The sequence below is a fragment of the Ictalurus furcatus genome, chromosome 23 (genome assembly GCF_023375685.1).
Source record: "Ictalurus furcatus strain D&B chromosome 23, Billie_1.0, whole genome shotgun sequence".
Classification (NCBI taxonomy): Eukaryota; Metazoa; Chordata; class Actinopteri; order Siluriformes; family Ictaluridae; genus Ictalurus; species Ictalurus furcatus.
In genome coordinates, this window is record NC_071277.1 from 19201436 (window position 1) to 19213755 (window position 12320).

Consider the following 12320-nt stretch of genomic DNA (forward strand, 5'->3'; position numbering starts at 1 on the left):
GGAATAAAGCAGTGGTGTCTGTCTGTCCGATATCACACATTCGTGGCATGAAATACATCGGTGGATCAGATTGGAAATGATTTCACATTGATACAACATTTCAGGCAAGATTAGATTGGTATGTCCTATAATAATAATAATAATAATAATAATAATAATAATAATAATAATAATACTTAAGTAAAACATAAACACAGAATAGAAAGTAATGGAACATAAAATAGTGTAAAATAAATCCCAGAGGAATTGATTCCTCTATTTAAAAATAATACAAAGATAATAGGTTTTAAAAAGTATTTAAAAAATGGTCAGTTGATTCGTGGCTGTAAAGTAGTCTGGGGTGAAGTCCATAGTTTGAGACCAGGATTCACAGACGAGCAGATTGTTATCCTGGGTATCCTGATAATCTATGATATTGATTAGGAAGTACATTTTAGGAGACCAATTAAAGCATGTAGTTTGTATTATTTAAACTGCATTGTCAATCTAAAGGTCATAAGCTTACATTATTTGTTATGTAATATTTTCCTGTATTAAGAATTTCTTCCCACAGGCCATAGCACTAAATAACCACATGCTGCACTAACCAGACACTAATTGCACATTGTATATTATTTGCAACTTGGTACTGTAGTGTATGGACTGCACACTTTCCTTACCACCTGACTGTCGAGGAACATATTACTGTTGTCTTGTGTACTATTCACTGCTATTCCTATACCGCCTATCATACTGCGCAGTCCGTACATATTCCTACTATTTATTTATTTTTTTAATAGGGACACTTGTACACCTGCTCATTAATGCAATTATCCAATCAGCCAATCGTGTAGCAGTGGCACAATGTGTAAAATCATGCGGATACTGAAACTGGACAGTATCCTCAGATGCCTGATATTGATTGACAGGAGCGGAACCCGATGTGGTCTTCTGCTGTTGTGGTCCATTCGCCTTCACGTTCTGAGATGATGTCCTGCTCAGCGCAGTTGTAAAGACTTCGAGTCAGTTTAAACCGGCTTGGCCATTCTCATCTGACCTCTTTCATCAACAAGGCGTTTCCATCTGCAGAACTGGCGTATGCTTTTTCTTTTTTTGTGCACAATTCTGTGTAAACTCTAGAGACTGTTGTGTGTGAGAATTCCAGGAGATCAGCAGTTTCTGAAACGCTCAAACCTTCATTCTGATGTTTGATGCGAACATTATTCGAAGCCCTTGACCTGCATGCTTTAATGAACTGTCCTGCTGCCACATGGCTGATTGGATAACTGCACGAACGATCAGTAGTTCTGCCGTTTCTAATCAAGTGGTTTGTAGGTGTATTCTTATATCACCTTTTAACTCTTACTCCATTTTAACAGTTTGGAACTAAATTAATCCACTCACCTTTTATACTTTGGAATCTTGCATAAAACTGGTGTGAGAACTGTGTTGTCCGGGGTGGAAATCTGGAATCTGGCAACCCTGCTCGTATCCTGTTTGCCTTGTGCACAATGAAAAGCGTTAGGAGCTACAGCAGTGTGAGCAAGAGGGAAGGTCTGTGGGAGGGACCAACAGTCAAAAGGGAGGGAGCAAGGAGGAGGAGGAGGAGGAGGGCGGCGGATGCGCTGCTTCTCCAGTCTCGCTCTTCGCGTCTTTGTCTCACACTCTTTGTTAGCCATGCCTAGCCTGCTGGTGCTGTCAGGGATCATGGAGAAAAATGGGGGCTACGGCTCGGAACTGGCCGCCTCCGGCTTTGGTACCGAGAGCCTCCTGGCGCCGCCCGACGAGGAGGAAGAGGAGTCGCGGGCGCTGCGGGTTGCGCTGGGCCAGCTCTCCTTGCTCGGGCTCGGGGAAAGCGAGGAGGGCGCTGGAGTTCAGGAGCGGAGCAACAACAACAACAATCACCACCACCACGGCCACAGCCACGCCAACAGCGTCGGCGGAGGAGGTGGTGGTGGTGGAGGAGGCGGTGGTGCTGGAGAAGCCGGGATCTTACAAGGCAAGAGCAAGTTGTGCGCCCTGTACGAGAGCTCCGGTTCTGAGACCAAAGCGCGCGGCTGCAACATCACCGAGTGTGTGCCCGTGCCCAGCTCGGAACATGTGGCGGAAATAGTGGGCAGGCAAGGTAAAGACCGCGATTGTTTACACTGCTTCAACTTGTAACGAGCTCACGAGGCACACGTTCCCAATCAGGGTGTATTATTATTATTATTATTATTATTATTATTATTATTATTATTTAAATACAATATTGATCTTGTTTTTATAATCCGTGGAAAAAAGTGGGAGTGGTGGTCCTGTTTTGTTATTCAGCTCACATTGTGGCCATTCAGCAACATTTTACAGTGTAGCTATAAAAAAAAAAAAAAAAAAAAGCTTTTTCTTTTTCCAGAAATGCTACATCTCTTACAATTTGTTGCAGAGAAACAAAAACAAAACAAACAAACAAAAACAAACAAACAAAAAAAAAAACCCAGCAAGGGGCGTTAAACCTCGTGGTCGCGCTGTTCCAGCTCCGCGCCATCAGTGTCCGTGTGCAGACGCGCTTCCTTTGTCGTCTGAGCGCCAGGGACGGAAAGGGGAGAAAAAAAACAAAAACAAGTCCTAGCTTAAAAACGGCTGGTTTAAAAAAAAATAAAAATTAAATAATAAAAAAAACCCCCCAGCTTTTGTAGTCAGGGTGTTTGATTTGCATGCAGGGTTAATGAGTAGCGGTTTATTTTTTGTCCATTTTAGGTTGCCTCGAGAATGAATGTGGATGCAGTGTGTGTAGTTGCGTCTTTAGTGTCGTGGATTTCAAACTTGCTAGAGAGAGAGAGAGAGAGAGAAAGAGAGGACGCGGCTGTCAAGACAAAAGGCGCGAAAGTGACAGTGCGACGACGCAAGGTGGTGATGTGTAACTAAAATCAGGCAATTCATCAAGCTCAGGAGAAGCATTGAAACCTGTCTGAACGGCGGTTAAAAGTAAGGAGATCCTCCTGAATGACGTTATGCTATTGTTGGGCCAACAACATTTAAGTTGAAGCTGGGAGACTGAGCCTTGTTGGACTCGTGGTGCTTTTTTATTGTGTCTGGTGTCTTAATCTCATTCAGGGGTTTGGGGAGGGGGGGAAAAAGAAAGAAAGAAAAAAAAAAACAGTTGTTCCTTGGGGTTAGGCATCCTGGCTTTGTTCAGTGCACAGTGTTTACTTGGAGCTGATGAGATAAAGAGAGATGAAGATGAGTGAGCTCAGAGTCATTGCTCACAGGAGGAGGGTCACGCCCAGGCAGCCGTCACATCATCCCATCCATCTACTCAACCATCCATCCATCCACGTGTGCTCAGGGGTCACGGAAGGCGCTCGGGCTTTTGCGCATGCACACTTTAAATACGAAACAACATGCAAAATGAAGTCCGCTGTGCATGCGGACTCATTCGAATTTTCATCAGAGCTCCTACATGTTTCCATACTGGTTTTGACGGTTGATGTGAAGTGTGCCCTTGAATTTCCAATGGAGAGGCGGAGGAGGAGTGGCACGGGGCAGGGCCTGGCAGTCCAAGTGCAGCACCGGGCATTGCCTGGACTGTAAAGTGCTGATTAGGTGGATTTTTGGGGAAGAGCTTCCTATTTTGATTTGGTGCTTTAATAGCAAGCGTTTCAGCTGGTGGACACGGCTAGAGATGGGATTTGTCCATCTTGTTTTTTTCCTCCACTGTGGAGGAAATGGTAACAATGGTTTATTGTATTTATACCACTGACTTGTCCGCTTCAGCTGGAAAGGGGGGCGGGTGTAAAATTCAGAAACCGCAAGCAGTGTGTGAATGCTCTGCTCTTTTTTTTTTTTTCCTTTCCTCCTTCTTCTTCTTCTTCTTATTGTTGTTGTCCCCCCCTGTCACATTTTTGTGTAAATGCGGATTTATTTACACGTCGATGATCAGCACAAACACACTCATGAAGTAATCGTTACTCGAGCTTGATCGATGGATAAGCAATGCCACTCGTCGCCTCTCTTCCATCATTCATTGTTCAGGCTGAGCAATGTGCTTGGCGTCTGAATGGTCGTAGTAAGCGCGCTCCATTCACCTGCAGCGCCTGCCAAGTCTGCTCAGGAGGGCTGTACTCACGCACCATGCCGTCGCTTGACTACACACTCCGTCCAGGTTGTGTTTTTTTAGTGGCTGCTGTACACAACATGCCACGAGCCAGATTCACAACACGCCCCTCGGCCAGCAAAACAGCAGCGGCCTTTGCTGTAGAAGCATCCCAGATCACAGAGACGATCGATATGCTGGACACGAAGCGCCAAAAAAAAAAAAAATAATAATAAAAAAAAAGCTTCTCTTACACAATACTATATCGGGAGATATTCCGAAGAAGGATTGAACGCTGAATTTCTATTCGAGCTTACGTCCTCGACATGCACGCTTTGCTTTGTGCCCTCACTTGACCTTCTCCTTCTTCCCATAATCAGCAGGTCATAAATAGATAAAGTAGCACCTCATAGAGAATACAGGTGAAGATTTCCGTCTTGTGTTCATCTGCAGTGTTTGTACTACAGTCACTGCTGAAACCACTTTTTTTTTTTCTGCCCCACAGCATTGCTTATTATTCCTGAAGAAGAAGAAGAAGAGAGAGAGAGAGAGAGAAATCACACTTATTCTAGTTATTTATATATTTAATTAGCTTAGAATGAGCAGACAGTAGCGAGGAGCTCCAAGGGCCTGCTTGGTTTATTATGACAGCAGGAAAATTATACAAAAAGATTTATTAATCATCGTTACAAACACGGTCTGATATTGCTAATGATGGTTTAATGAAATAAAACTTCACCAAAGCCTGGTAGAAATAGTGGGAGGAAAAATCTAAAAACTATACGACAGACTGCAGATCTACACGATCTATTGGACAAAACTGTGGACACGTGAATTTCCTAATTATTCAGCTTGGCACGGAATATAATTTCCTCAGATGTGGATCTGTTTCAAGGTGACCGTTTAAGACAAGCTTATTATTATGTAATGAAAATGTTTTTGTTTTTTTTTTTTGAGTGCAACATTGATATAACATTAAGTATGAGAAATCTAGTTAGACTAGACATGGAACAGTTCATCATCGCCGTCGTGTTATAGCGATACAGGACGTTTGTTTCTTTTTCTCGTATCGCGGTTTGTTAGTATCATTATAAGTTGTTTTTTTTGTTTTTTTTTACAAAACGTCTGAGAAATATGAGTCCGTTTGGTGCCTTACGTTGCTCAGTGTGTGTTTGAAAGTAGTTAAATATTTCAGATAAGTCATGAGTATGGTTACAGGCCTAATTTATGCTAATTTATGATGCTGATTCCTTGATAGATAAATAAATAAATAAATGAATGCGCAGCTTCTTAATTAACACGGACACCTGTTGATTTCAGGGTGACAGGTGATTGTTGATCAGCGTCACTCATGCCACTCCGTTCACGTTGCAGGTTGTAAAATCAAAGCCTTGCGGGCGAAAACCAACACCTACATCAAGACCCCGGTGCGGGGTGAGGAGCCCGTCTTTCTCATTACCGGTCGCAAGGAAGACGTGGCGTTGGCTAGACGCGAGATCATCTCAGCGGCTGAGCACTTCTCCATGCTGCGTGCATCCCGGAACAAGCTGGGCGTGTCATTTAACGGTTCTCCCCCCGCCCTGCTGCCAGGCCAGACTACCATCCAGGTGCGCGTGCCTTACCGTGTGGTGGGCCTGGTGGTGGGCCCCAAAGGCTCCACTATCAAGCGCATCCAACAGCAGACGTGCACGTACATCGTGACTCCGAGCCGCGATCGCGACCCGGTCTTCGAGATCACCGGTTCGCCGGGCAACGCGGAGCGAGCGCGGGAGGAGATCGAGGCGCATATCGCTTCGCGCACCGGCACCCTCCACGACCACAACAATGAGAACGACTGCCTGGCCACGGAGAACAGCACCAACGGTGGGCCGGAGAGTCGCCTACAGCACGCATGGGGGCTTCAGGGCGGTCAGCGCAAGCCACTCGCTAGCAGTTACCGCCAGAATTTCTCCGACGCCGTGCTAGGAGGTACCGGAAGTGGAAGCGTTGGAGTCGGTATGGGCATTTACAGCAAATCCGACTTCTCGACCCCTACCAACGGAGACAAGCCATGCTCTTATTTTGGTTCTGAAGGGTCCCAGAGCTGGGGTGACCCCGATTATCCCAAGCAGGTGGCCTACTATGTCCAGCAGCGCTCTAAGAGCTTCGGAGGCCTGCCCTTGCCCTTGACCAGACTGTCTCCGGGTCTCCCGGAACCTTCTGGAAACAGCAGTGCCGGATCCACTGGCATAGGGTCAGCCCACGCCCAGGCTCGACGTGCCCACAGCGAGCCCACCTCGACCCGAGACTGCATGACTTGCTTCGAGAGCAAAGTGACGGCCGCTCTGGTGCCCTGCGGCCACAACCTCTTCTGCATGGAGTGCGCCATCCGCATCTGCGAGCTGAACCATCCCGAATGCCCCGTCTGCCACACGCTCGTCACCCAGGCCATCCGGATCTTCTCTTAAAAAGGTTGTTTTTTGTTTTTTTTTTTGTTGGTTTTTTTTTGGTGCATTGGTTTTAACTAGATATTTTTACCTACTTTTATTAGTTTAGCATTTGTTTGGTCAGTATTGGTCAGTATGCCCCATGTACGTCTTGCTTTTTTTCAGAAAATGAAAAAAAATCAAAACGAGCAGATATTTTAGAAGACACTGCTTGCTTTACTAAAAAAAGAGTAAGAAGTATTTTCAGATTTTTTCTTTTATATATATACACACATATATGCATATATATTTTATAAACTTTTGTTAAAATGGGGAAAATTTTAACTCTTAATGTTCGTTTTTTTTTGTTTTGGTTTTTTTTTTGGCTGTTAATTTATTTTATTTTTTACTGCTGCTGTTTTTCCACATGAATTGCAGTGTGGGTAGAAACAGAAGAAATAATGTGAATGTTTTACACTTTGTTTTATTTTGGAAGTTATTACCATTATTATAATTATTATTATAATATATATACATATATAATTATTATTATTAACGTTAATTTTTACGATTGGAAAGAATATAGTTTTACATCCCAGCATTTGTCTGCAACTAGACAAAGATGCTTTTTAAAGGTAAAAGTAGATAAATGACTGAATCTTAAGTCTATCATTGCACCTTAAAACTGATAGCTTGATTGTCACTGGAAGAAAAAAAACACACACACACACACACACACACACACACACACACAAAAAACCGTATTTGTTTAATCCTGCTTTGTGAAGATCCGGATCTGGAACACACTCACAGGACTTTGTGCATTCAAACACTTAACTTCAACAGCAAACTATAAAAACAAATTGACACACAATAACTAACAGAAATATGGTTTTTGTTTTGTCTTTATAACAGTTTTGAATCGGTGTTTGAGGGATTCTGGGTTTTGTTTTACAAAAATTGCACACGTTCATAATCTATGATATAACGGTGGGATGGGGGAGGGGCGGGGTGGGGGGGAGGTTGTGATGCATTCTTGCTTTACACCTCTTGTATTGTAAAAATGAAAAGGATGTCCTAGTATTGAGCCATAAACTGACCAATCAGTTCAAACGTTGGACTTACAAAAGAGGCATTTCCCCGTTTTTTTTAATTTCATTCACGTTTTTTTCTCTTCGACATATTGGCTACGATGAATACCCTCACACTGTCATGTTTAACTTCTCGGCGAGCGGTTTTCCATCGTGGATGCATGAAACGTAAACGGAACGTGAAGGGAAGGTGCCCGCTAATCTGAGCTTGAATAGACCCTCCACAAAAGGAAGAGAAAGAGTCTCGGAGCTATAGTAGGAAAATTATGCAGCTCCCCCGGTCCCCACATTTGCGAGGTGCCTGCTGCCTCTCCGTCCTTTATTGAAGCCGTTCATGAGCAGGTGTTTCATATTGTGACCCAAGTTTTTTTTTTTTTTCCTAAAGGGAGTGTCCTGATCCCACTCGATGCTTAACCGTCCCCTTACTCGGCTATAATGACCACAACTGCTCAGCGAAGCAGGCGTATTGTTTTAACGCAGCGGTGGGACGTTCCCCAGAGTGCGCTCTCGCCCAATGAGGAGCTGGTAATTAGTCATGTGACACAGACCAGGTGCAAGCAACTTGGGGAAAGTCCGTTTTGCCACGGATGCTCCGAAACCCCGTGCTGCCCTTACTCCCCCTCCGTACCAACCTCGCAGAAAAGCTTCACTAGGTGCAGCTGGGGCCCCTCCCTTCAGCCCCCAACACTCTCGCTCGCTCTCTCTCTCCCTCTATTTCTCTCTCTCTCTCGCTCTCTCTCACCCTCCCTCCTCCTTCTGCTCTCCTGCTCCTCGGAGCTTTAGTATTCCCACTGAGGAAAGGGGCCTCCTTTGTCCTGACGAAGGGGAAAAAAAAAATCCCAAGTGCAGATTTTATTTCAGAGAGAAAGAGAGTGCACATGATGGCAGGCTTTCTATGTAGCAAACAGTTATTTGTTCATTTTCTCCAAGGATGCAGATCCCTCTAAAAATTGTTGCTTTGTTTACGATAAAAACCTGAACGTTCTATCGGCCCAAAAAGTAAAACTGCAGACAGACGGTAATCGTTCTTATTTAATGCTTTCGCTCGCACTCAAAAAGTTCAGTCCCTCCCCAAAAGAAATCGGCAGATCTGACGTGTCCGAGAGGGAGTGCAAGTCGATGGAAGTTGCCATGGAGGTCGCCTGCTTTTTTTTTTTTTTTTTTTTTTTTACATTATTCGCCATGTGCATGACCATCCTGGTGCAACCACCCCAACTCACCAAACCCCCACCAAGCCCCAAGCCAAACGGCTACCAGGCAGCCAATGGGAGCAAGACATCCAAGTCCAAAATGAAATCAGACAATTGATATTGACAGGAGAGCTGGGTGGACACGCCCCATTTAGTGGCTGCTGGAGCTGAATCAAATTACACACCCACCCAGTGAGCCCTGCATATCAACCTAACGGATTTTTGGCTGAGAGGATTAGAGCATTTGCAGGGTAGGCAAAGTCTCCATTTTTGGGATTTTTTTTTTTTTTTTTGCGCCCTTCAAGATGGGCTGCTGCATAAGAAAGAAAGAAAGCCAGCCAGACAGACAGAAAAGAAGGCACTGAGAAATGTAGTCCATTTGAAATGGGTCAGTTTTGTCCCTTTTGGAGACCTCGTGCGCCGCTGCCACACGTGTGGGACTGGTCGGGTGTCCGGGTAAGCTCACGAACGCTAAACGATAGCGCTAGTCGTACGTTAGACGGTCCTGATAGTCCGTCAGGAAATTCAGAAGAAAAAAAAAAAAAAGTGATTTTATTTAACGGGAGGGAACTTGTCATGAACGGTATGAACATTCCACCAAACAAACTTCAGTTTGTTTAAAGCATTTAGACTTTTTAAACGTCAAAAGGATAAACATCAGAATCGAATCTAATTTACAGTGCTACACACGGGCATTACTATACAAAGAATTCAAGCTATGAAAAGCACTTACATTAAAACACTTATGTCTGGATAAGAGAGAAGCACCTTATAGATCAAGACGAGCAGCATGTATCTGAAACCAAACAACTGGAAAGCACTGTAGACATCTTCTAATTAGTTTGTTCTTTCTTTTGTTGCCGTTTCAACCAAGTTCTTTCACATTGCACTGGTAGAAGACGAGCGAGTAAACGAAGCTCTCGAACGCAATTCGGCCGACGCAGGTAGCTACGCTTCTCTTAAAAACAAAGTGCAAAGCACGCTTTGTTAACTCTTTCACGATCAGCGCTAAATCAGGATAAAACCATGGCCTATTTGGAGGAAGGAACGTATGCAGGATTTGTGTCTTTCTTTCCTCGTCAAAGCCAAAACTGCTAGAAAAATTATGCAAATCACATTCAGTGGCTTGGAATTTTTTTTTAGAAAACTGTGCCCGTGTCGATATTTTTCAAGAAAAAAAAAGAAGAAATGTATTCCTGACTCCTCGTGTTCTTCAGGTGAGGGGAATACATACTAGCAATAACAAACTATATTTTAACAACAAATACAACAATGCGTAGCTTTCAAAAGTTGTACAGAACTTCATATAGGCATTGCTTATTAGGTAAAAATAAAAAAATTTTTAAAACATTTTCTTAAAACAAAAGCTTGCACATTGTCCAATACTTAGAAATCCACCATTCCAGACTATTATCGTCGTATTAGCGTCGTTTCTCTGACCCATAATGAATCATTAGCTGATTTTAGTACATACGGATTAAACGTGTTCACAGAGTAACTTTTGGACAGCAATTCCGCATGTTTTTGTTTTGTTTTGATTGTTTGTTGTTTGTTTTTGTTTTTTTTTCCTCTTTTTTTTTTCTTCCCAGCAAATCACTGCAAAGAGCCAGGTACATTTTTAACAGAGTAGCATTTATTTGCTATTAAAAATATTTGTATTTACTCAAATATATTCGGAGATAGCTATATCATTTAAAAAAAAAATAAAAAAATAATGTGACTACCATAGGCATATCGTGAGAATATATTTCAGTATTTAAGCCGATTATGAAACTATTTTAAAAGTTCTAAAACTCTTTTGTTGGACAGTTTGTTTATATTATAATGGGACTAGTTATAATCCCAATAGAAGGATTAAAGTTTAAGTTAAGAGTGTTTATGGTAGCCAAAGAATTGAAATGAGATTCAAGGAAAAGAAAAAGTGAAAATATTAATATAGCACTAAATAATGAGGGAGAAAGCCTTTGGAAACAGGGCAGTTCAGTGAACATACATAAAAAAAATTTTTTTTAAATATTTTACATTATTGGGTGAAGATATAAAATCTACAAAAACCTGTACATCAATTCAGACCAATGAGTCATGATGACTACAATCCAAATAATGTCGGACTTCGTGATCGTGATGTTGACAGTAACAACAACGACGAAGAGACGTACCTTGCTATAGCTAATCGAAATCCTTGTGCTAGACGTGTTAAAACACTACAGGGCTACAGATTCAATCTGTTCATTTGGGAACTAAAGAGGAAGGAAAGGTTTTTTCGTTTCAGTGCCAAGGCGTTGTATTTTGTGAAGGTAACGTTTAAGAAACTCTTTAGTTTTGGAGTAAGTACATAGTGGTAACGTGGTTTAATAATAATAATGATAATAATATTAATAATAATCCTTTTAGATCCATATTGGTTATGCATGCTGATTTATTACAGAGCGTTTACCTTTTTATCAGTTCAGATCTGTGGATATAATAGAGCTACATGTTATACAGAGAGCTTTAGTAATGACTTCATCTAGTGTTTGAACTAATGACGTATTAAGATTCCCCACCCACCCCTCCCCCCCCTGAACTTTATCTATCTATTATAGTATCTAATGCACAATTACATGGCAGTCACAATATTTCCATAAAGCTACAATCTAACCTTTTTTTCTTTTTTTTTTTTTTGGGCATAGTGTTGATATTGACATCTATGGAATTTTAATTATAGAACTAGAAAGAAATCACTCTGACGTTAATCCAGTTAGCAGGACTGCAGGCGTTTATCTATAAAACAGCAGCAAAGACACTAAATGCACTAAAGCAATTCTAATGCCTTGGAAATATAGACAGGACGGTGCATTCGAATGTAAAAAAAATAAAAATAAAAATAAAAAAAAGGAGAAAAAAAAAACAGAAAAAGGAAAGAAAAAAAAAACAGCACTCCATCTGTGTATGATTTGCCTTTTTGAACCATCAGAAAGAGAAAAGCTTTACGTTTTTTGATGCCATGGTTTAGGGAAAGTCGTTGCTCCACCGTATCTGTTTAGATTCTCCCTATACAAAGCAAGTAAGGGGGAAAGTCTTATAACATTTTTCGTAAGATTCTATTTTGCTAACATGGGTTATTATTTCATACAAAGAGGGAGAGGTCAGTATCTGGATGTTATTTATGAATATCTTAAAATGAAGCAAACATATTTATAAGTAACTTCGAGACGTTTTGTTTTTTAATTAATAAAAAAAAAAGTTAATATATTTCTAAAAAAAAAAAAACACGATGTTGATTTCTACTAAAATTAAGATTATAGAATTTTTTATTTATAAATAAGTAAAAAAAAAAAAGTTAGATAAATCCTTCGTACCTCTGACGGTGTAAAACGAGGTGGGCGGTAGGGGCTTTTACAGGATTATATTTTAACTTCAGATTTTCAAGCGTTAACGATGGAATAAGTTCAGGAAAAAAAATACACAAAAAAAATAATAATAATTTTACAAATATTTTGTAGGATTAGGAGGTATTTTAGTCTCAAGTTTGTGCCTCAATCACATTTTAGCACTGCATCAACACTTGGCACACGTGTTGTTTGCCTGCTGTACTTTAACT

At 41.6% G+C, this 12320-nt stretch overlaps 1 protein-coding gene across 1 annotated transcript; it reads left to right on the plus strand.

The window, feature by feature from the left end:
- The first annotated feature begins 1584 nt into the window (after window positions 1-1584).
- On the plus strand, window positions 1585-7200 carry mex3a (mex-3 RNA binding family member A). The gene is made up of 2 exons (XM_053611981.1): window positions 1585-2104; window positions 5426-7200. Exons 1-2 carry the CDS (start codon window positions 1600-1602, stop codon window positions 6496-6498), a joined length of 1578 nt encoding a protein of 525 aa, XP_053467956.1. The 5' UTR covers window positions 1585-1599; the 3' UTR covers window positions 6499-7200.
- Window positions 7201-12320: the final 5120 nt, after the last annotated feature.

Bases quoted from the DNA above. Each gene is read 5' to 3' on its own strand.
- mex3a (XM_053611981.1), top strand. From the start codon at position 1,600: ATGCGCTGCTTCTCCAGTCTCGCTCTTCGCGTCTTTGTCTCACACTCT. The intron at 2,105-5,425 runs GTAAAGACCGCG...TTCACGTTGCAG, and splicing joins GGAAATAGTGGGCAGGCAAG to GTTGTAAAATCAAAGCCTTG.